Below are 20,446 nucleotides of genomic sequence, written 5' to 3'. Positions count from 1 at the left end.
AAGAAGTTCAGTAGCGGTCATATAGGCACAATACTCAGATTCACAACTGGAGCGGGAGACAGTGCATTGCTTCTTTGCACTCCAAGAAACGAGATTGTTACCAACATTAATGGAGTAGCTTGATGTGGAACGACGAGTATCGGGGCAGCTAGCCCAGTCAACATCTGAATAAGCGATTAGTGTACTGGGAACAGTGGATGGACGAAAAATTTAGAATTGCTCGACAGAGACAGGTTAGAACGTCTGCTCTGATACCACGAGAGGATTTGATAAAAACCACCACACTTCGAAGGTGGAGTTGATGATGAATTTATAAGTTTTACAATGCCATAAACATAATATTACAATCAATCTGAAATAAAAATTATATAAAGAATTAGGTTGTAATCAGGGCTAATTATCTTCAACGGAATATACAGAAAATGAAACCTTGAATCAAGGCGATATATCTTCAACAGTTACGTCTTGTTAATGCTATCGTACTTCGCACTTTTTTACCAAAATACTCCTACTTCTACTCGACCCCACTCGTGAAATGATAGTAGCCATCCGATGCAATCTTCTCAATCGTTGTGTCTCTAACGTACGCGGTGTGTGGGGGGGAGGAGAATTTCAGTCCAAGTCAATGAGGGAAAGTTGGAGATAGTGTTTGATCCTTTCTTTTTCTTGCATCAATGCATAGAAGTCTAAGAAATGAAAACTAAGATAAACCCAAATCCGATTAATCCAACAAGTGCTAAATCCTTTTATTGAATACAGAATGAGCAAAAAGTCATGGAGCTAATCCAGTCTCCCTTCTCTAGATCAAGAATATGATCACTTTGCAAGCTGCAGGCTTCAGGCCCCAGCAGCTCCAATGAAGATAATAATAAATCGGGCATAACAAATACAAATGTCTTCTTCACTTTACTCTTTACTCCATAAATGCTACCTCAGAATAAAATCACCCTACTACATTAAGAATTTAAAACTAGGATCAAAGAGGATTTCACTTGCAGGTGGTGAAATTGCAGCGAGCATCGCCTGCACCGTAGTTGGCCCTCCTGAATCTCAATGCAGTCAACAGAGCATCCTGGGATGAACCCATCAATGCCGAGATCATGTGGTATTTGACACTGGGAGGAGAATACTTGAACTGTATACTGTTGAAGGAATTGAGCAGAGCAGTTGTGGCTTCCCTGAGGAGGGTTCTGTACACGTCTCCTTTTCCGTAGAGCCCTTCCCAGAGTGTCATCTCCGTCCCGTATCGTTCGGCTGCGGGTAATCCGAAGGCTAAAGCGACTTTCGTCTCTGGAACTACGATCCTCCAGTAGCATTTGTACTCGGGCATCAGCCAGTTTCTGGAAGAATTGCGACCATCAAATGAGCAATGGAGGAATTTGCTAACGAAACCCAGAAAAGAAAACTTCATCGAGAATATAAGCCACCGGTTTCCATGATTATCTTCATTCAGGTATATTAATGGGTCCTCACAGAAATGTTCTAATTGCGGGAATTGAATGTTTTTCTTCCTTTTTCTTGCCAAATTTCACCATAGACCAGAAAATTGAAGCTCTAATGGAACACCAGTAAAAGCAGGTAATTTGCATTTTACGCCAAACTTTTTATCTGCAGAATCTTTATCAGAAATTAAATTCCATGAAGAATGAGAAAAAGAGAATTGTTCTTACTGGTAGGGACACGCAGAGGCTTGGAAGAACGGCGGCAATGGCGGGAGTTTGACCGACGGGCTTGGCGGAGGAGGAAACGTTACCGCTGGGGTTGACGGAGGCGGAAACGTTACCACCGGGGTTGGCGGAGGCGGAAACGTTACCGTGGGGGTTGACGGAGGCGGGACCTGAAAGGCGGGAGGGAATGGGCTGCCGGAGCTCCCATGGGAGCCTGAGTTTTGGCAGAAGCCCATCGGTTGTGAAGGCTGGGAGATCAAGGAGTCGACTCTGTACATGTCCATGTTAAACAAACTGAAGAAAAGGTCGAGACTTTGAGCAGGTCCGGCCACTGCTCCACAGCCGGACGAGCCCGGAACCACCTGAGCAATGCAGTTTCTCAAATCTTGGCTCCCGGAAAACCTGACAGCATAGTTTCCGAACCAGTTTGTTGTCACTTCCTTCCACACCGTCATCTGCCCATCGCTTCCCGGACATGCCACCGCCACCTTTGCCCCTGTACACAAATAGTCGAGAACACTGATTAGTAGTCTTTCTTCCTGTTCTATTGCTTATTGATCAATTTTTTTCAGTTCAGATATAAGTGAAAAAAACTAAAAAATCATCTGGGAACTGATCTCGTTTGCTTGAATGTGGGAAAAAAATCAAAACCAGAAGAAAAATATTCAAAATGTACAGCTGCTACTGGACCATTCTATTTCATGGGAGCTCCACTGCCTCCTCTACCCATAAGACACATTCACATTCTCGAGAAAATGGAAAATAAAAAGATTTAAAAATACCGAATAACGGGTAGTCGAAAAGGGTCATCTCCCCGTCTTTGCATTGATCGCAGATGACGCCGCCTGTAACCATGGCATCCCCCCTGGCCTTCTGTACTGCGCAGACCAACAGCACAAAAGCTGCAAGCTGAAGCTTCAACATGGAATCCATAAAAAACAGTAACAAACCAAAGAGGAATGAGAGCAGCGACGCGTTTTCACGTTATGTAGATGGTAAAGGAAGAGGGAATTTAAATAATGGAGAGGATCCGTAGTTCAACTCTCAACTGTCACCATTTATTGTAAGCTTGCGATCAAATGCTTGCCACTTACTCGCCCATTCTGATGCATGTACGTCCTTCCCATTAAAGAGGGGAAAAGCAAAGGTGAACCACAGATGAGGGAGGGATTTGGTGATTGTGTGGTTATCGTCGTCGATGAGCTTTCCTCCTGTTAAGGAGAATACAGGAAACCCATTCGATCACCTGAACATTGGTCTAGGATTCTCATTGATGTCTAGAAATAGAAAAACTTCTTTGATGATAGTTGGTGGACAGATCTTTACTCGTCAGACCAGTGATATCAATCTTCCCAGCATTTGTAATGCAACAATCAGAGCTGAACCATGATTACAGACATAAATTAATCAAAATTTTATTCCTTTTGTGTTCTCATGACCATCAGTTGAAGAAAAGAGGTTGCTTCTCCAGTAGTTACAGGCAAGCTTTCCTCTTAACTTCTGGGCTTTGGACAAAGAAACAGGAGTGAGAAGATGATTAGCAGATGAGCTGTCCGGGAGCAATGTCCACCATCCCAAAAAAACTCATAAGGATCCGTTGCAGATGAGAGATGAAATAACCCTGGCGGTGTGCATTGATAACCCACCAAACCCATTAAAAGCCATTGACAAATACCTGGCGGTTATTTCTGAAGTTCTAGCCTCCGTTTCACACTGGTACCATTAGTCCCTCCTCCGTCTTCTACTCTCGGAGTTCCTGCACTTACCTTATGTATGTTTTGATTCTTTTGCTCCTTCTGCAAATCGTTTGTGTCCATTCGACACAGTGCCCAGAAACGGTGGGGAGCAGAAAAGGAAGCTGGAAAACGATTTGTTCAGCTCCGCTTAATTCATTTGATGCAGTGTAGGGACTGCGGTAATGCAGTGAAAGGGACCTGGAAATGAATTTGATAAACCGGCCGGTGATATTTTCATTTATGGCCTCATATTGCTGCAATTTTGTTGTAGCGGTTAGTGTGCTTAGAAGGTTGAAACTAGAGTGCTTCCATGTGTACCTGGTCGCAGTTTTGGTTGGTCCTCCAACGTTTCAATCCATCGCAAACTGGTGGTCTATATGAATTTTTCCTTGCACTCCGGCAGGACTATACCACTACCCAGCTATGCATGAGCTCCGCCTACCACCCTTAGACGGATGGCTAGACCGAAGTGGTCAACAGATGTCTGTCCACATATCTCCGTTGTTTTGTGAGTAACCACCCTCAACATTGGCTTAAATGGATAGCTTGGACAGAATTCTTGTACAACACCACCTTCCATCGAGCCACGGGCATGACACCTTTTTGAACTTTATATGGTCGAAACTACACTACTTCGCTACTCCCTCTCCACATCATCAATAGACGCAGTTGACCAACAACTTCAGGACCGTGATGCCAAAATATGCTAGAATGAAGATGCAACACAAAATAAAGGGACAAACACTTCTAAGTAAGAGATCTGGTCTATCTGAAACTACAGCTCTAATGAGAGACTCCAACTTTCATTTTTATGGACCCTTCAAAATTCTGGCCAAAATTGGTGAACTGCTCTATCCACTTGACCTCCCATCGTATGCTCGCATCTACCCCGTCTTCCATGTCAACCAACTCAAAAAGCTGGCTCATCCTCCTAGCTCTAGCCAAGCCTTGCCTCAGTGCCTCATCGATGACATGGGACTCTCTGTCTAACCCGCTCACATCCTCAGTACCTAACAACTCCAAGATGGCACCTATGAGGTATTGGTCCAGTGGAAAGACATCCTTGAATTTGAGGCTTAAGACACCAATCTGACCCAATTCTCTTCCTTCCACACAAAGTGCATCTCAACCAGGGGGTGAAGGTAGCCCCCCCCCCCCCCCCCCCCCCCCCCCCCCCCACCCCCAATCTTACAGGTGTACAACAGAAAAAATCGAAGGGGGTAAATCAAGTAGAAGATTGGCAGCGAGAAAGGAAGCTTCCAGACCCTCGAAGTTTAGATTGGATCATCTTCAGCAACCCGGTTACAGCAGGTAAGCCTTTTGTGATATGGGTCTTTAACATAATTTAAATTTTTATTATGAATTAAATTGGTATTAATTTATTTACAAAAAAAAGATAAATAATCATAAAATTTTCAATTAATTTATATAAAAACATAGACTAATAAACACTTATCTATCAAGTAACCATGAATTAAAATTAAATATATAATAATTGTTTATAATAGTTAATATAATAATTTTTTGATAAAAAAGTTTGAATTAAATAATATGAATTTAAATTTAAATTTAAATTATTAATATAAAAAGCAATAATGTTTTAATCAATATTATTACTCTTGCATGTCAACCAAGAAACAACTGGGGATTTTTAAGGGTGGTTCCATATCAGCAGCACCACTGGTTTACAAAATTAGAAAGCAGCAGTTTCCATTATAATACAACTCCAGACATATTTCTGTAATGCAAATTTCAAACATAAGAGATCCTCTAGTCTGAGAATCACCAGACGGCAGAGAGATAGCATTCAAGTCATATCACAAAGTCACCCCTCAATTCAACAAAGCAAGCATTTTCATTGACCCAACAGGAGGATCACCAAAGTCTCGGACAAGAAAATTAGCTCCCAAAACAACCCTCCAAAAGAATCTCCAAAACAACACCAAGACTAACAATTAACGGATAGAAAAAAGTAGGTGCAATTTCACCGGTACAACAAAGCCTGCCTTCTGGCTCCTAAATGAAACTAAAACACTACCAAAACTGACAAGAAGAAAAAAGTATTAATTTGCTACTGTCCACCTCCATAAATACCAGAAACTTCCGTGTAATTTCAAGAGTTTCTTCCTAATTCTTCAATTTGCAGCAACTTCCTGGGCAATTGTCTCTGTCTCAGCTGCAGACCTACATTCACCAAGAAACATCAATAAAAACTCACAAGTCCAAAATATCACACATAAGCCACTGGCGCATAATATATCATACAAGAGGGGCCACCAACAGACCTGCTTAAAAATTTCTACCGACTTACAAACTGAAATAAAATAGCAAAGCAAATGAGCGGAGATCTAAGAACTTGAAATATGATTGTATAAAAATGTTGTCTTCATCACAAGCAGCAGGGGTTCAAACTAAACAAAAGAAGCATAAAAGTTCTCTCAAGCAGGTAAATAGCAAATTCCGCAAGTCAACAATCCAGTTAGTCTGCTATATGTTACTAGACCTTGACTTGCTTAACTGGTCAAACAAGAATCCCTTCCCTTTTTTTAATTTCCTGAATGGTGTATTTAAATAGTTTAAAACCAAGGCAATGTGAAAGATAATATATGATTCAGTGCCCCTTTCTTCACATGGGAATGTCTGTAGAAGACTGACAATGTTCTTTCAGAGGACATCTGAGATCACTCACCACTTGACACAAATCTGTATCTTGTAGAGAATTTATATCCTCTAGACCACTCAATTACAGTAACTTGGTTATAATTCTCATTGTACCATGATCATCTCAGAAGATGTGAAACAATTGAAGGTATCATCACCATGGGTATCCACTCCGTAGCACATGCCATTTGAAACTACCCCCTGAAGACTCCCATCCACATTGAAGACATGCAAACCATTCCTTAATTTAACATAGTGAACCGGAGCCACATTCCCAGCAAGTATTAGACCATCTGCAACAAATAGATCATGACCTCCACAACATCCACTCACTGCTATTGCTTCAGATTTTACACACAATGAATGCCATAAACTGACAAATCTTAGACATCATCAAAAATTGTTTGTAGCTTCTCCATCTTAAATTCAGTAGACAACCTTCTGCTACCATGCAAATCTTAAGTTTCCTAGTCCTAACAAACATGCTAGAAGCCTTCTACTTGCATTTAGTCATAGCGGTCTAAAATCGTATTAACCAGATGTAAATCGTGCTTCTTCCGTCCATGTTATTCATTCCACTCCAAAGTCCTTCCATACATTACTTACGAGACATCAATTGAATGAACTTCCCATTCATATTTTTCAAAAGATAAGATCATTTACCAGCAATTGCACATCACCCAATCATGCAAAATCAGTCTTCACCTCCTCTAAATTGATATCTCTTCAAATCAGATCATGTGGGTTTTATAAAAATAATGGGAACATTCAACTAGCAAATGTTATTCATTCCACTCCAAAGTCCTTCCATACATTACTTACGAGACATCAATTGAATGAACTTCCCATTCATATTTTTCAAAAGATAAGATCATTTACCAGCAATTGCACATCACCCAATCATGCAAAATCAGTCTTCACCTCCTCTAAATTGATATCTCTTCAAATCAGATCATGTGGGTTTTATAAAAATAATGGGAACATTCAACTAGCAAATGTTATTCATTCCACTCCAAAGTCCTTCCATACATTACTTACGAGACATCAATTGAATGAACTTCCCATTCATATTTTTCAAAAGATAAGATCATTTACCAGCAATTGCACATCACCCAATCATGCAAAATCAGTCTTCGCCTCCTCTAAATTGATATCTCTTCAAATCAGATCATGTGGGTTTTATAAAAATAATGGGAACATTCAACTAGCAAATGTTATTCATTCCACTCCAAAGTCCTTCCATACATTACTTACGAGACATCAATTGAATGAACTTCCCATTCATATTTTTCAAAAGATAAGATCATTTACCAGCAATTGCACATCACCCAATCATGCAAAATCAGTCTTCACCTCCTCTAAATTGATATCTCTTCAAATCAGATCATGTGGGTTTTATAAAAATAATGGGAACATTCAACTAGCAACACTCAATTAAAAAAAAAAATCTACTAAAACAGGAATACAATCAATGAAGACAAGAAAAGAAGAAAATTGAAACGGAAAAGAAGGTATTACTGTTTGACCAGTTAAGCAAGGTATTCCTAAACTTGAAACGGAAAACAAGTTTAGGAATACCTTTTTTTCTTCTGAACACCACCAGACTTGAAAAAAAAAAAAAAGAAAAAAAAAAAAGAGCAGAAAATAAAAGAACATAAAAAGGTATAGTATGGTCCATAGTAAGACATTAAAGAGAATATCCTAGAGCTAACAAATCAAGCCAAATAACCAAAGTGTATGCTCCCATGAGATTGAGATTAGGCCGCGATGATCATAGGCTACATAACCTAATCCCATCAATCAAAACAAATATAGGCCACAACCTGTCTCTGTTCTTCTAATAAATATACCCAATCGCCACCGGCAAACCAACAAAAACATTAGACAAAAACTGACACTGTAAAAAGTCAAAACCGTAGACGAGGGTGCCACCATAAAAACATATCATGCACACAATATAAAATATTCCATTGACGTCTCATAATTCCTTCAGGAAACCACTATCTCAGGAGCATATGTTGTAGGTACAGCAATTAGAACTTCTCAGAAAAAAAGAATATAACAGTCGAAAGGAGACCGTGACACAATTTAACCTCAACAGCAGTATTTACAGCCATTTCGACCAAATCAGCAATAAGGACACATAGAACAGCATTTAAAAAATAAATATCAGATACGAAAAATCGGATATCAGACCTTGGAGAAGCATCAACAGAAGCAGGTTTCCTCCAGGTCCCCTCCATTCGATCCAAAGAGTGATTGGTCATCCCGTCCCCCAACCCGAAGCTTTTCTTGCCAGACGAATTCCAATCACCAGACCCCACCTCTTTAAACTTCACGGATTCGAGATGCTCATCGATTTTCTTCCAATCTTGTCCTTTCTCAGCTAAAACCTCCTCTCTGGGCCTCGCCTCCCCAAAGGGATTGGAACCCTTAGTTTTTGCTGACCCAGGATTCGCCTCCCCGTCGCTCAAAGGGGCAGACCTAGGCTGCAGAACCAAACGAGGCCGCCCGCTGGACTCTTCCGTCTTTCTGCCCCATGTATCCGAGGAATCGCCACCATTAGAAGTCTCTTTCTGGAACATCTCAAACCCACCGCGCCTCTCTCTGCGAGGCTCCGACGGCACGGAGCTCTTACCGGATTTCCAGCTGTCAACCTCGTCTGCCCTAGAATGCGAATCAAAAGAAACCCCTCGCTCCTTCCTTTCAAACGACGGCGACGGCGTGAATTTCTTCGCGGCGCCCCAATCATCCGCCTCGTCGGCACGAGACGGGCCAGACTCCTTCACAAAGCCTTCCCTCCGCCTCGGCTCATCAGAAACCCTACCCAAACCCCATCTAGTGGTCCCCGACTCATCACTGCCGCTAAAACCCCCCCTCCGATCGGAATCCCTTGGCCCATTGCCAAACGACCTAAACCCACCCCCGAGCCGAGACCGCTCCAACTCCTCCGCAGACCGCTCGCGAGGGCCCGTCGGCAAGCTGAGCACCTCGTCCGGTGTGAGCCCCACGGAACGGGACTGCGCCGGCAATTTGGCGGCGCCATGGGTAACCTGCTTACCGGTGGTGAACTCCGCCAGCGACACCGGCTGCGCCTTCTTCTTCTTCGATGTCTTGCTGGTGGCGGCGACGGCAAGCGATGGGAAATCCGCGAGCGGTTCTTGATGGGTCTCAGCAACTGCGCTATTCATTACCTCCTCCTCTTCCTGCTGCTCCGAGTCCAGAGCCCACGCCCCGGGTTTCGCCCACGCAGAAACAGTCGCCATTCTTCTCCCTCGCTCTTCTCTCTGTCTCTCCCGGAATCGAAAACAAACTCCGACTCGAGCACGAGAGATGAGAAAAAAATAAAAAAGAAAATCGCGCGACCACATTTATACGCGAAAACCGAAACGAATCGACAATGGCCATCCTTACGACACGTTAATTACGAAAAGAGGATATTTCCAAAACAGAACAAGATTCGGAGAATCGAATCTGAACGAGTGAAGTCGGTTCGGGAAAATAAAGCAAGGCGGGGAGCTTCCCACGTCAGATTGTGTGCGTGAAAGAGCGAGGACTCGAGGTAGGGTTGAAGAACGCCGACTTGATAAGGGGAGGTTAGTCCAAAATGAAATGAAAATGAAGTGAAAAATTGAATTGAAGTGAGATGAATTGCTTCCACTTCAATTCATGTTTAGGTGTTAGTATAGACGAGTTCAAGTGGCTGGAAAATAGATTTAATTCATGTTTAGGTGTTAGTATAGACGAGTTCAAGTGGCTGGAAAATAGATTCCAGTGTTAGTACCCTAAATGAAAAATATGATATAAAAAAGAGAATAAGTAATATTTTATAATATATTTAAATAGAACATATACCTAAATATATAATTAACAAAAATAAACGTGGTTATTTAACGAGAATATATTAATATCCTAATTAATAAAAAATTATATTATATTACTTAATGATTATAATTTATTATAAATTAAAATAATAATTATGATTAAATTAATTATAACAATTGGATAATTAAACCAATTAATGATTACAGTTTATTATAAATTAATATATTAATTACGTGTGACTAAAATAAATTATTTAAAATAAATAAAAAAATTTAAAAATAACATAAGTGAATATAATAAATAAATAAATTATTCTGTAATAACATAAGATATAGTTTAACATTAAAACTCATTATTTTAATAAAAATAAATAAATACATAATAAATAAATAAATATATTAATTTATCAATAACATAATATATATTTTAAATATTATTATTTAATAATATATTAACAAAAAATAAAAACTAATGGTTTAATTAATTGGATAATTAAACCGACGATGTTTAATTTTTACTAACTTAGGAAAAATTAAATATTGTCTTCGTCTTCCTCTGCGGCGATCTTGGCAACGGCGACGGCAGCGGGTAACGGCGATGGCGGCGGCAACGGCGACGGAGGCGACGCTCCGACGGTGGGCCGAGAGGGAGAAAATAGGGAGGCCGAGGGGCTCTGGCCTCCCGTGCTCTGCGACGGAGGTCGAGAGAGGGAGGAAGGAAGGCCGACAGGGGGGGGGGGGGGGGGGGGGCGGAATGAGAGGGAGGCCGAGGGGCTCTGCGACAGAGCCTCCCGTGCTCTGCGACGGAGGTGGGGGCAGAGGGAGGAAAAAAAATCGTGGAGGACGGGGGGAAGAGAGGGAGGCCGAGGGGGCTCTGCGTCTGGAGAGGCTGACGAGAAGGGGGAGGCGAACGAGCAACGCGCGTCGCGTTTGGAAAGCAGATGATTTGCAAAATAGGTAGGAAACAGCTTTCTCCCGTTTTTGCCTGAGCAAATGAAATGGTGTTATCTCACTTCAATTTAAGTCATTCTAGACTAATGCCATCAATGGGATGAACTAAATAATGCGGGGGTAATTCATTCCACTTCATTATAGACTAACCCCCCTAAGGGGGTTAGTTAACAAAATAAAAATTTGATCTTCATCTTCATCTTTATCTTATGTATCTACATGATCTTCATCTTCGAAATGGGTGTTAGTCAAGACAATTTTATCTTCAAAATCTTTGAAATAGGGTGTTAGTCAAGACAACTTCATCTTCATCTTTATCTTATAGAAATTTAAAATTATTGATTTTAATAATTATAAAAATGAACTAATTAAACCAAAGTGTCTGAGTTAACAATATTTTAATTACCACTATTAAATCACTAATACAATAGAGTGAATAAAAAAATTCTGATTAATGAATAAAAAATATTATATTAATAACATAAGATAGATTTGTATTGTATTAATTAATAATATATTTTGACATAATTAATGATGATATATTAATCAAATGCATACTTTAATTATATTTTATTTACCAGGGAGGATTGAATTTTGTGTATTCTTCAGTCAACTAGCCTAACCAAATATGATGAATTAATCTGAACTAAACACTAATTATATCCTAAATTATCAAGTAATAATTTAATTAACTACTTCCTAAATTGTCAAGCAATAATTTAATTAACTACTTGCACAACAGGAAATGTCAACTCTGGATTTTACCGTGATTCGTGCCTCTCTCGAGCGCCACGTAACCACGAATCCGGATTCTCAATCCTTGCGTTTAGCCCCTCTCGGGCGCCTAGAGTTAATGACAAAGATCGGATTACAATAGAATGCAGAGAATCAATTTCCTATTGTGATGATGCTAAAATTATCAACTTTGGATTTTACCGTGATTCGTGCCTCTCTCGAGCGCCACGTAACCACGAATCCGGATTCTCAATCCTTGCGTCTAGCCCCTCTCGGGCGCCTAGAGTTAAAGACAGAAATCGGATTAAAATACCAAAATCTAACCTCAATTATAATCTTACCCTAATTAGCTAATTTAATCAAATATCAAGAAAACAAATCTTAAATAAACCTTAATTATCAAATCAGATTCAATTAACATTCAAAACCTAAGTTCAAACTATATGAAAAATTAAATTCAATAATGACGAATTACTCCCCTTCTTCCTCCTCTCGCTCGGGCAACAACTTGTTCTCACGGGTGCTGCAATTTCCGGAAATTGGTGGCGTCGGGTAGCAATAGTGAGTGGCCGGAGATAGAGACGACGCCGGCGATGACGGTTAGAAGCCGACGGACGGAGGTAACGTCCGGTGAAGAGCGAAACAGAGCTGACGTTCTCCAACCGGTTCTCTCGAGTCTCGGTTGGAGTCGGAATAGCTCCGGGACTGGTCGAAAATACGTAACCGACGCCGGAGGATGGTCGGAAAGCGGAAGTTGCACCGGAGAAGCCCTCTCGGATCTCTTCTCGGCCTGGCGAGCGACTACTGTCGAACTCACCTCGACGGAGACTCTCTCGAGCTCTCCTCGGGTTTGTTCTCGGTTGCTGGACGGCGGTGGACGACGGTGGCGCGGCGAAAGCTATTGGCCCGGTGAACGACGGTGGGGAAGGGATTGTGGGAGAGGAAGAAAAAAGAAAAAACGATGCGCGATGGGGGGGTCCGAGGAGAGAGAGCGAGGCTGAGGGCGTCGCCCGTCCTTCAATTCGAAGAAGATCAAAAAGGCCCTTCTTCCACATGATTGAAATTAAACCGTGGAGATGAAGGGCCCCTTCATCCCCTGCATCGAGATGAAGCTTCATCTACGCTCCACTAACGACTTCAAGTGGAGGAGAGTATGTGATTGAAGATCATCTTGTCCTTCAAGTTGACTAACCCCCCTAAAGAAATAACGAAAATAATCCCGTTGATGGCTCTAAGGAAAATTTGAAAAAAAATTAGAATTAGAAAAAATCGACAGAGCACATAACGTCTATAACTATTCAAATAATTAAATCTTAGACTTAATTACTCTCAAGAAAAGTTGAAAAGATGGTTCACACTTCATTCCCATTTATTTCTAGTTGGTTTACTTTCAAAGAGAGTTTCCCTGCATTAAGTTTGAGCACATGAATGTGAGAAGCCCCCCTTCCCCCCTCACCTCATCTACTTACAATTGGAACATAGTAGCAGTAAGAATTGATTGAATTCCATGGGGGTTTTGATCAGAATTGATTGAATTCCAAAAACCCATCAACAACATACTAACCATTAAGAAACTTGTGTTAAGTTTGTCAATGGCAATTACACTTGACTGATAATTCCTAAAAAAAGAAAAGAAAATGATAAGACTGTCATGAATAAGGAAAAAACAACGAAATCTCCCCCCTCTATATATGAATAAATTGAAGTGCCGCAAGTCTCTGAACACTGGATGAATCAGTCAACTCGTAAGGACCAAGAATGTACAAATACATGTACAGGACAAGCACCACTGCAGAATCTTTATTGCTGTCATGGCTCCAGATCAGAACCGAGTTGGCAAAGTACTGTATAGACATGCTTCCCTTCCTGAAGCCATGGAGAAACACTTGCGATATAGAATTGAACATTGTTCGAGCATCTGTTGGAAGAAGGAAAATGCTATTCAAAATAATCTGAACTCTGCAGGGTAATAAAATGATCATCCTCGAAATTCTTCAATGATTCTCCACTGCACAAGTACCAGGAGAGGGATGCTGCAACAGTAAATGAGACAAATCATGAGTTGTGATGCGTGCAGTTAATGGTACACAGAGAAATTGCTAGGCCTCCTTGGGACTGAAAGTGAAGCTGACCAAACATATTATAACATTTGATGATTAAACCTACTCAATTTCCAGTAGCCGACTTTCACTGGCTCTGTATAAGTGAAACAACTGAAGATTCCAATACATACTAGGAACAGGTAAGAGAGTACAGATTCTCTGAGTAACAGTAAACATTTATAGACATAAAAAATGCATAGAGGTTGATATAACATAGAGAATATTCCAACCAACAATAAAACATAATCCAATTACATGCTTATAGTGCATTGGAACTTCTTTTTTTTAATATTAACCACAGCTCTCTTTATAGATTATACACGTGGACAATTTTGGCTGGAAGCCCACATACATGTACCTACTCTGATAACATATTAAAGTTGAGTTCAAACCCGTCCTGAAATGGTTAACCAAAGTTAAGAGGCAACTTTCCAATGAATAAGCACAAATTCTATTCAATTTTAGATCAATTGGGGTTATTCTTACAGTCAGTTCACATTTTAAATTTGCTTTCTTCAATGTATGTTGTGGCTTGGGCTAGGAACATCAGGCTAAAGTTCCTTTTGCTACTGAGGATCAAACACAGTATGCCAATTCAATGGCATGACTTCATACTTACCATCAGAAAAGCTTATCATCTTACTATGCAACAACCATTCAGGTAGTAGTAAGAGGATGGTGGTATAAATCCAACAGATCACAATCTGCCAATGAATGACATTGAACAAGGCAATAGGAAAGTATCTAGCATTAACTGATTTTAAAGATCAAGGGTTCTCAGCAGCTCAGTATACAGCGAATAAAGGGTTCACACATGGAGTAGAAATCATCCCGCTACATTCCATGACGTGTCAATGATAGAAATCGCAACACATATATCACCCACAGGATAAATGATTGACATTTAATACCTGAACTGTATGGTTAGTGTATACCTGGTGCAGGAGTTGTTTCCTGATCTCTGGTGGAATGTAATATCATAGTTCCAGACAGAACAGTAATAAATCCACACAACTCTGAAGCAATACTACTCACATTTTGACCAGACCAATCCTGACCCAACATAGAAAGAAAATCAGGCCCACGCATGCAAAAAAAAAAAATCTAGAAAATTAAGTAATCTTATCAAAAGAACACTCCATGTTGACAGAATAAAGAACACCTTACCTTAAACATTATGGCACTGGCAACAATCGTTAGAGTTGTAAACATTACGTAGTAAATTGGAGAAACAATTGCTGTGTTGAAGGTATCCAATGCCTGAAACACTAAATATCATAAGCACCTGAAACTTCATAAGTTTCTGAACAAATTAAAAATATAGATGATAGAATGTAAGGATTGTCATTTCCATCAACCGGAATTTGCTAAGTGATAAATGCAAGGACACTGCCATGTCAGTACATCTTCATCTTAGAACTTAAAAAAAAAAATCCTAACTTATCTTCATTGAGACATGCAAACTGTGATCAAGATTGCTAATCACATTGGACTACAAATTCATGACATTTAACATCAAACTATAAATGAACAGACAAATGCAATGAATAATTACATTGCCTACAAATAAGTGCTAAAGAATAGATGATGAGCTGAAGTTCATATAATGGCTGGAAGCACATATTAAGATCAACCGCTAAATGTTTTCCAAAAAAAAAAATCATCCGGTTAACTGCTTTTCCTTTAGAACACCACATAATCAACCAAATCTACCAAGATATTGAAGGATAAGGTGCCAACAAATTTATGCCCTAGAATGTTTTGAAGTACTAATTCCTTCACAGCAAATTTCAAGGCAAAAATAAACAACTGCACTTGTTTTCTACTTTAGCTCAGTATTTTATAAGTATTTTGATAATCTTGGCAAACTAATTGTCATGGCAAAGTAACAAGTTCCAAAAAGGGTTTAGCTATGTTAATTTACTTAGAAGTGGCCTTGCACCTTTGGCCCAATGGGTCATATGGGGGGGGGGGGGGCAATGAGAGGTAGTGGGTTCGAGATTCGGACACACCAAGGGATAAGGGGTCTGTGCCCGTGTAATAAACATTCAAAAAAATAGAGGCTTCAGAAGAGCTTGTAGAATTTTGAGAATGATAAAGATTGACCTCCAAATACACTTGACAGGAGAACCGATGTTTTTATAGGTTGTCATCTTGGAAGCCCACTTGTGGTTGCCTGATATCAGGTGTGCAGGCTCAAATGTACACCAAGAAACAGCCTATGGAACGAGTGTCCCTTGAGATGACAAAGTTCCCTCAACTCAGTGACACAAACGGGCCATGTCCATTCTGTAATGTGTCTTTGTAGATATATAGGGTCAAAAGAAGGTGTCCCTAGGTAACCATTCCTTTTCCTTCCACAGCAGTGGTTTGGGATGGAATTTCCAAGGGTTACACTGGTTTCTGCAAATCAAGTAACCAGCTGGTGCCAATCCTAGCCAAGTGCCACAAATGGTGGGAATAGGATGTGCACCACCCCTGGACATTGTCCTTTATATAAATGAAACGATGGACTAACTAGAAAATCCTTCCAAGAGTTGGACTCCAAAATAGTAATTTTGCAGGATAGCATGTATAAAAGCTCATATTTGAGCTGAACCTATATTTTAATGCATAAATAATCAACAAGAAACATCCATTAATTGATCCGCCTAAATATAATGTTCAGAACATGGACATTAGTAAATAAAAACAAAAGTTGCATGGTAAAGACCTAAAGCTGCACGGTCTCTCTGAATTGCAAACAAGCATTTCTCAGAGCTTTTGGCTTTTTAGTGTCCCCTGAAGCAGACTTTTCTCTTTACACTTTCAGAAGGAAAAACTCATAATACTGAATTTCAGCCATTCCAGTCGAAATGACTAACCGAAGTTGGAGGTCTTTCCCCAACTAATAAGATAGGATCTTTTCAAACCCAAACCAGTGCAGGATAATTCTGCCACACAACAACTCTCACTTTTAGACAATCATTCTAAGTCGAGGAGCACATCTACAACTATAGATCGGTAAACCTTTTTACCCCTCAACAAACCAAAATGATCTTTTGTCCTAAAAAATTCACCTTAGACAGATACAAGGAAACTCTGAATTTACTTCTACATAAAGATACTCAGACAGCACTAGGAGCAACCCTATAAAACACATTCTAGATGATCACTGTAAAACTCAAAAAATGCAGACACTGCAGTTCCAAACTTAGTTATTTTGTGAACATTTTGGTCAACACCATACATTATGAATCCCTGATGAGTCATAGTTTATCAACTCTTATGAACTTGTGCAGCTAGTCCGGGAGAGGTCATAATTTCAAGCTCAACTAATAGTGAATGACAACAGAAAAATAGGGTTTTGTCATAGAATTTAAACCACTATATATCAGCTCTTACAAAATAGATATATCTCTACTGACCTTGTTCAAGTAGTTCAATTGAGTGATGACACAGAAAACTGCAACTGTTACAAAAAACCACGTCTGAGGATAAGCTATCTGACTTATTCCTTCTATAGTAAGCTTGATCGCAATTCCAATTGCTTTGATACTAATCACCTACAGAAAAGCACCACAGAATTATAAACATAATGAAATGATAAGTGGCAAACCTCATGAAACACTTGAGCACAACTTACGGTTAGGGAGCCCACTACAGAACAGATTCCCAAGTAAACCAATACATTTGTCTGTCCATAACGGGTTTCAAAGTGGAGAACAAGAGCTAGCACAATTGATAAGGCAGCTGCCGCATAAATTAAAAATGCTGCAAGGAGAAGACAGTGCAATTGAAATAAATTCCCATGCCAGATAAAATTATACTTGAGCAATATGCATAGATAATATATCATAAGTATAACATGACAAAGTGAGCACAGTTACATTAAAAACCCAAAACTATAAAAAACAACCATAAGAGTTGAACCACCAAAAGAGCAACTGCCAAGAGCCAATGGCATACTAATTACCAGGTTGAGTCGCTAAATTCCAAATTTCTTCCACAGAATTTGGTGTGTGCTCCTCAGGCGCATGGATAACAATCACCACTGAACCCACAATGCAGGAAATACATCCCAAAACACCCATCATTTGCAGTCTCTCTTTCAGTAAAAAATGTGCCAGAACAGCGCTGCCAGATTCATCTACAGAGTTAGTCTAGAAGTCACTAAAGAATCTTTACTTTTTCATGAGAAAGAAAACGATAGTCTTAACCTGACAATTATACTCAAGGCACCGAGGGGAGTTACAAGGATGGCTGGAGCAAAGATGTAGGCAACAAAGTTGGCAACCTCTCCAAGAATCACTGTTGTAAAGGAACTCGATACCCAAAATCAATAATATATCTGATTACCACTTCCATAAAACTTAAAAAGAAGATTATGCAGAAGCCTCCTTCCCAGAGTCTGTGCTTACTTGTCACCATTCCTGCCCACCATAGTGGCTCTAAAAGGTAGGTGTACCCACCAACTCCTATGGTAACAGAAAATCAAAAGAAAGCCATTACTGAAGTACCTTTAACTTTCATAAGCGAAGGAATGAATGACACACGGGGAAAGAATAAAGTGAAGAAAAGGAATGGTAAGTTTAGACTGGACACATAACAAGGTCCATGTTTCATTTAAGAATCAAGAGAAGCTCCCACTGGTTTCAACACAATGGGATGCCTTCAACATAAAAAACATGAAACAATATTAAGTTTAAAGAGGGAACCGAAATAAAAAAAGTAGATAGAACATTAATTAGACACCAAGCATTATCGTCATTATTCGGCCAACAAGTTCCACATTTAGATGCCAAATATCTAAAATTATGAGATATGTCTTCTTTACGTAAGCCAACCAGTATAGCAAATCCCAGAATAACTGGATCTTGGACAATGTTTTTTCTTGTTATTTCACACCAAACGTAGATCTTTTCTTCCAGCCATGAACGTTCTGACTCCGTGGCTCAACCAAATACTCTCCTCGCAGCACACTTTCTCTAGGCCACTCGAAGATTAATATCCAAAAGAAACTATACCATCAGAAAGGGCGAGACATGCTCAAAAGAATTCTTGCTGATGAGTCAAATAGATCGTGTAACTTCAACAACACGTGTCCAACTCTAAACGAACGAAAACCCATACCATACGTGGATCACGAATTTAAGAAAAACTCTAAAACACGTTGACGAGAATTCTCTTACCAGCGCGCAAACCCGAAGTCGCAGCACGCTTAAGCCCCTTCTTCTTCAAAATGAAGCTGGCTCCGATAAAAGCACTAGAAAGGATGGCAAGAATAAGACCCCTAGTATTATCCGAAAGAGGTGCCTTCCCCGTCATTCCCCACTCCATCAAAGCCTCTCTCCTTCCACAGAAGGAGAAGCTTAACCTAAAGAACTCCCTGAAAATCGCAATCTGAGACTGCCGCAGATCGAGTTCCCGCCAAATAATTTGAACGATCCAATCGATCAACGACGCAACCGACACACAGAGACCGATCGCGTCGTTATGCGGAACGAGAAGCGATCTTCTCGATGCTTTTGTTGAACTTCAACGAAGATGATAACCCTAAACTACTGCCGCATGAACGCGGATCGCCAAAATGTGCTCTTGTCGGTAGGCTCTGGATTCCAGTGGAGCTGCCGAAACTTCGTTGGCCTATGCAGGCCTCGCCACGGTCCAACTTCCCAGGGATACCCTTCATCTGTACTTCAAATTACAAAAATGCCTCTCTCGCACTGTGAATGGGCCGTGAACCGGTACGAGTTGCGATCCGTGCTTGACCCGGGGTCACGTTATGAGAAAAAAATTTCTGCACAAAGGAATTTAGAGAGAGTACCTTATGTGCCACTTACCCAACAAAGTTTACACAAAAATGGCCTTAGTAGTATGGATCTATGTATGTGGCATGAGACCGCTAAGCCTGCAAAATTTGTCACAAATTTTATCGAATATACAGATTTTGTATTTGAAAGAGGTCTTTACGGAGAGGAACTCTTCAATGTCGGTTTTCTCAGTAAGGGTTCTATATAAGAGCTTAGCGAAACATAAACTTAGAATTGGAGTGCCATTATGAAATACTTTCGAGTTAATACAATTACAACTTGAATACCTATTTTTTGTAGTAAATTAAATGTGATTTTAAACCGTTGTTAGAAAATGATTGACATAAGGTTTAAAAAACTCACAAGCAATAAATAAGATATCTAATTCCTAACAAGACAGACATCAAACGAGTTGTAAATAAATAATTTTTTTAAGTGAATAGATCAAAAAGAAAATCAAATTGAACGAACCAATCTTGTTTCTCGATGAACCCAAACTAACAAATCTAATATTGATTGATATGTAATTGATTTGGCACTATTAATTGGTAAAACACAAGTAATCGATCAAAATCTCAATAGAGTACATGAATGTTGTGTATCTCTATCGATTAAATCTCACTTATTTATAATTCGATCAACTATATGGGGTGAACTAAATGCACAAATCCCGACTAATAGTGCAGCAAGAGCCAAAATTGAGTCATTAATTTGAAAACTCAATAACAATGCTACATATAGATTTCCAATATAGTAATGGTGACCCTTTTTAAACAAATTTAGACAAAATTATAATTGGACCAAAACCAACCTAAACCCGGTTTACATACATCCGGAATTTTGGTTCTTCCAAACCCAACCAGGCCAGAGCAGCTTCACGTAGCCCAGAGAAAGACAAGCACAATGGCATTTAAGAAATTTTACGGAGACATATGGGCCTTCTTCTGGACGGTATATGCTGGAATGACGAGGCAGGTG

At 39.9% G+C, this 20,446-nt stretch overlaps 3 protein-coding genes across 3 annotated transcripts; all 3 read right to left on the bottom strand.

Moving 5' to 3' along the window:
- Positions 1–723: 723 nt before the first annotated feature.
- Positions 724–2,700, bottom strand: LOC137939204 (uncharacterized). The gene is made up of 3 exons (XM_068784427.1): positions 2,450–2,700; positions 1,671–2,163; positions 724–1,340 (listed from the first exon to the last, which is right to left on the bottom strand). The coding sequence occupies exons 1-3, from the start codon at positions 2,598–2,600 to the stop codon at positions 989–991; spliced, it is 996 nt and encodes a 331-aa protein (XP_068640528.1). The 5' UTR covers positions 2,601–2,700; the 3' UTR covers positions 724–988.
- Positions 2,701–5,153: 2,453 nt separating this feature from the next.
- On the bottom strand, positions 5,154–9,381 carry LOC137938788 (eukaryotic translation initiation factor 4B3-like). The gene is made up of 2 exons (XM_068783826.1): positions 8,261–9,381; positions 5,154–5,587 (listed from the first exon to the last, which is right to left on the bottom strand). The coding sequence occupies exons 1-2, from the start codon at positions 9,328–9,330 to the stop codon at positions 5,539–5,541; spliced, it is 1,119 nt and encodes a 372-aa protein (XP_068639927.1). The 5' UTR covers positions 9,331–9,381; the 3' UTR covers positions 5,154–5,538.
- Positions 9,382–13,132: 3,751 nt separating this feature from the next.
- Positions 13,133–19,286, bottom strand: LOC137938687 (probable magnesium transporter NIPA6). Its single transcript, XM_068783679.1, has 9 exons — positions 18,848–19,286; positions 18,077–18,133; positions 17,876–17,966; positions 17,632–17,792; positions 17,302–17,429; positions 17,084–17,221; positions 14,844–14,936; positions 14,612–14,729; positions 13,133–13,607 (listed from the first exon to the last, which is right to left on the bottom strand). The coding sequence occupies exons 1-9, from the start codon at positions 18,993–18,995 to the stop codon at positions 13,513–13,515; spliced, it is 1,029 nt and encodes a 342-aa protein (XP_068639780.1). The 5' UTR covers positions 18,996–19,286; the 3' UTR covers positions 13,133–13,512.
- Between the last annotated feature and the right edge of the window lie 1,160 nt (positions 19,287–20,446).

Source organism: Aristolochia californica, unplaced genomic scaffold (genome assembly GCF_029961685.1).
Source record: "Aristolochia californica isolate CCGP_79_NKW_82.1479 unplaced genomic scaffold, dmAriCali1.0.hap1 SCAF_8, whole genome shotgun sequence".
NCBI lineage: Eukaryota > Viridiplantae > Streptophyta > Magnoliopsida > Piperales > Aristolochiaceae > Aristolochia > Aristolochia californica.
This window is presented reverse-complemented; position numbering and strand designations above follow the sequence as displayed.

Excerpts from the sequence above, each read along its gene's own strand:
- LOC137939204 (XM_068784427.1), bottom strand. The coding sequence starts at position 2,600 with ATGGATTCCATGTTGAAGCTTCAGCTTGCAGCTTTTGTGCTGTTGGTC. Across the intron at positions 2,164-2,449 it reads TTTCGACTACCCGTTATTCG|GGGCAAAGGTGGCGGTGGCA; the intron begins GTATTTTTAAAT and ends ATTTGTGTACAG. Across the intron at positions 1,341-1,670 it reads GCCTCTGCGTGTCCCTACCA|AAACTGGCTGATGCCCGAGT; the intron begins GTAAGAACAATT and ends CAATTCTTCCAG.
- LOC137938788 (XM_068783826.1), bottom strand. The coding sequence starts at position 9,330 with ATGGCGACTGTTTCTGCGTGGGCGAAACCCGGGGCGTGGGCTCTGGAC. Across the intron at positions 5,588-8,260 it reads TCTGTTGATGCTTCTCCAAG|GTCTGCAGCTGAGACAGAGA; the intron begins GTCTGATATCCG and ends TGGTGAATGTAG.
- LOC137938687 (XM_068783679.1), bottom strand. The coding sequence starts at position 18,995 with ATGGAGTGGGGAATGACGGGGAAGGCACCTCTTTCGGATAATACTAGG. Across the intron at positions 17,967-18,076 it reads GTGGGCAGGAATGGTGACAA|TGATTCTTGGAGAGGTTGCC; the intron begins GTAAGCACAGAC and ends CCTTTACAACAG. Across the intron at positions 17,430-17,631 it reads GAATTTAGCGACTCAACCTG|CATTTTTAATTTATGCGGCA; the intron begins GTAATTAGTATG and ends TTCTCCTTGCAG.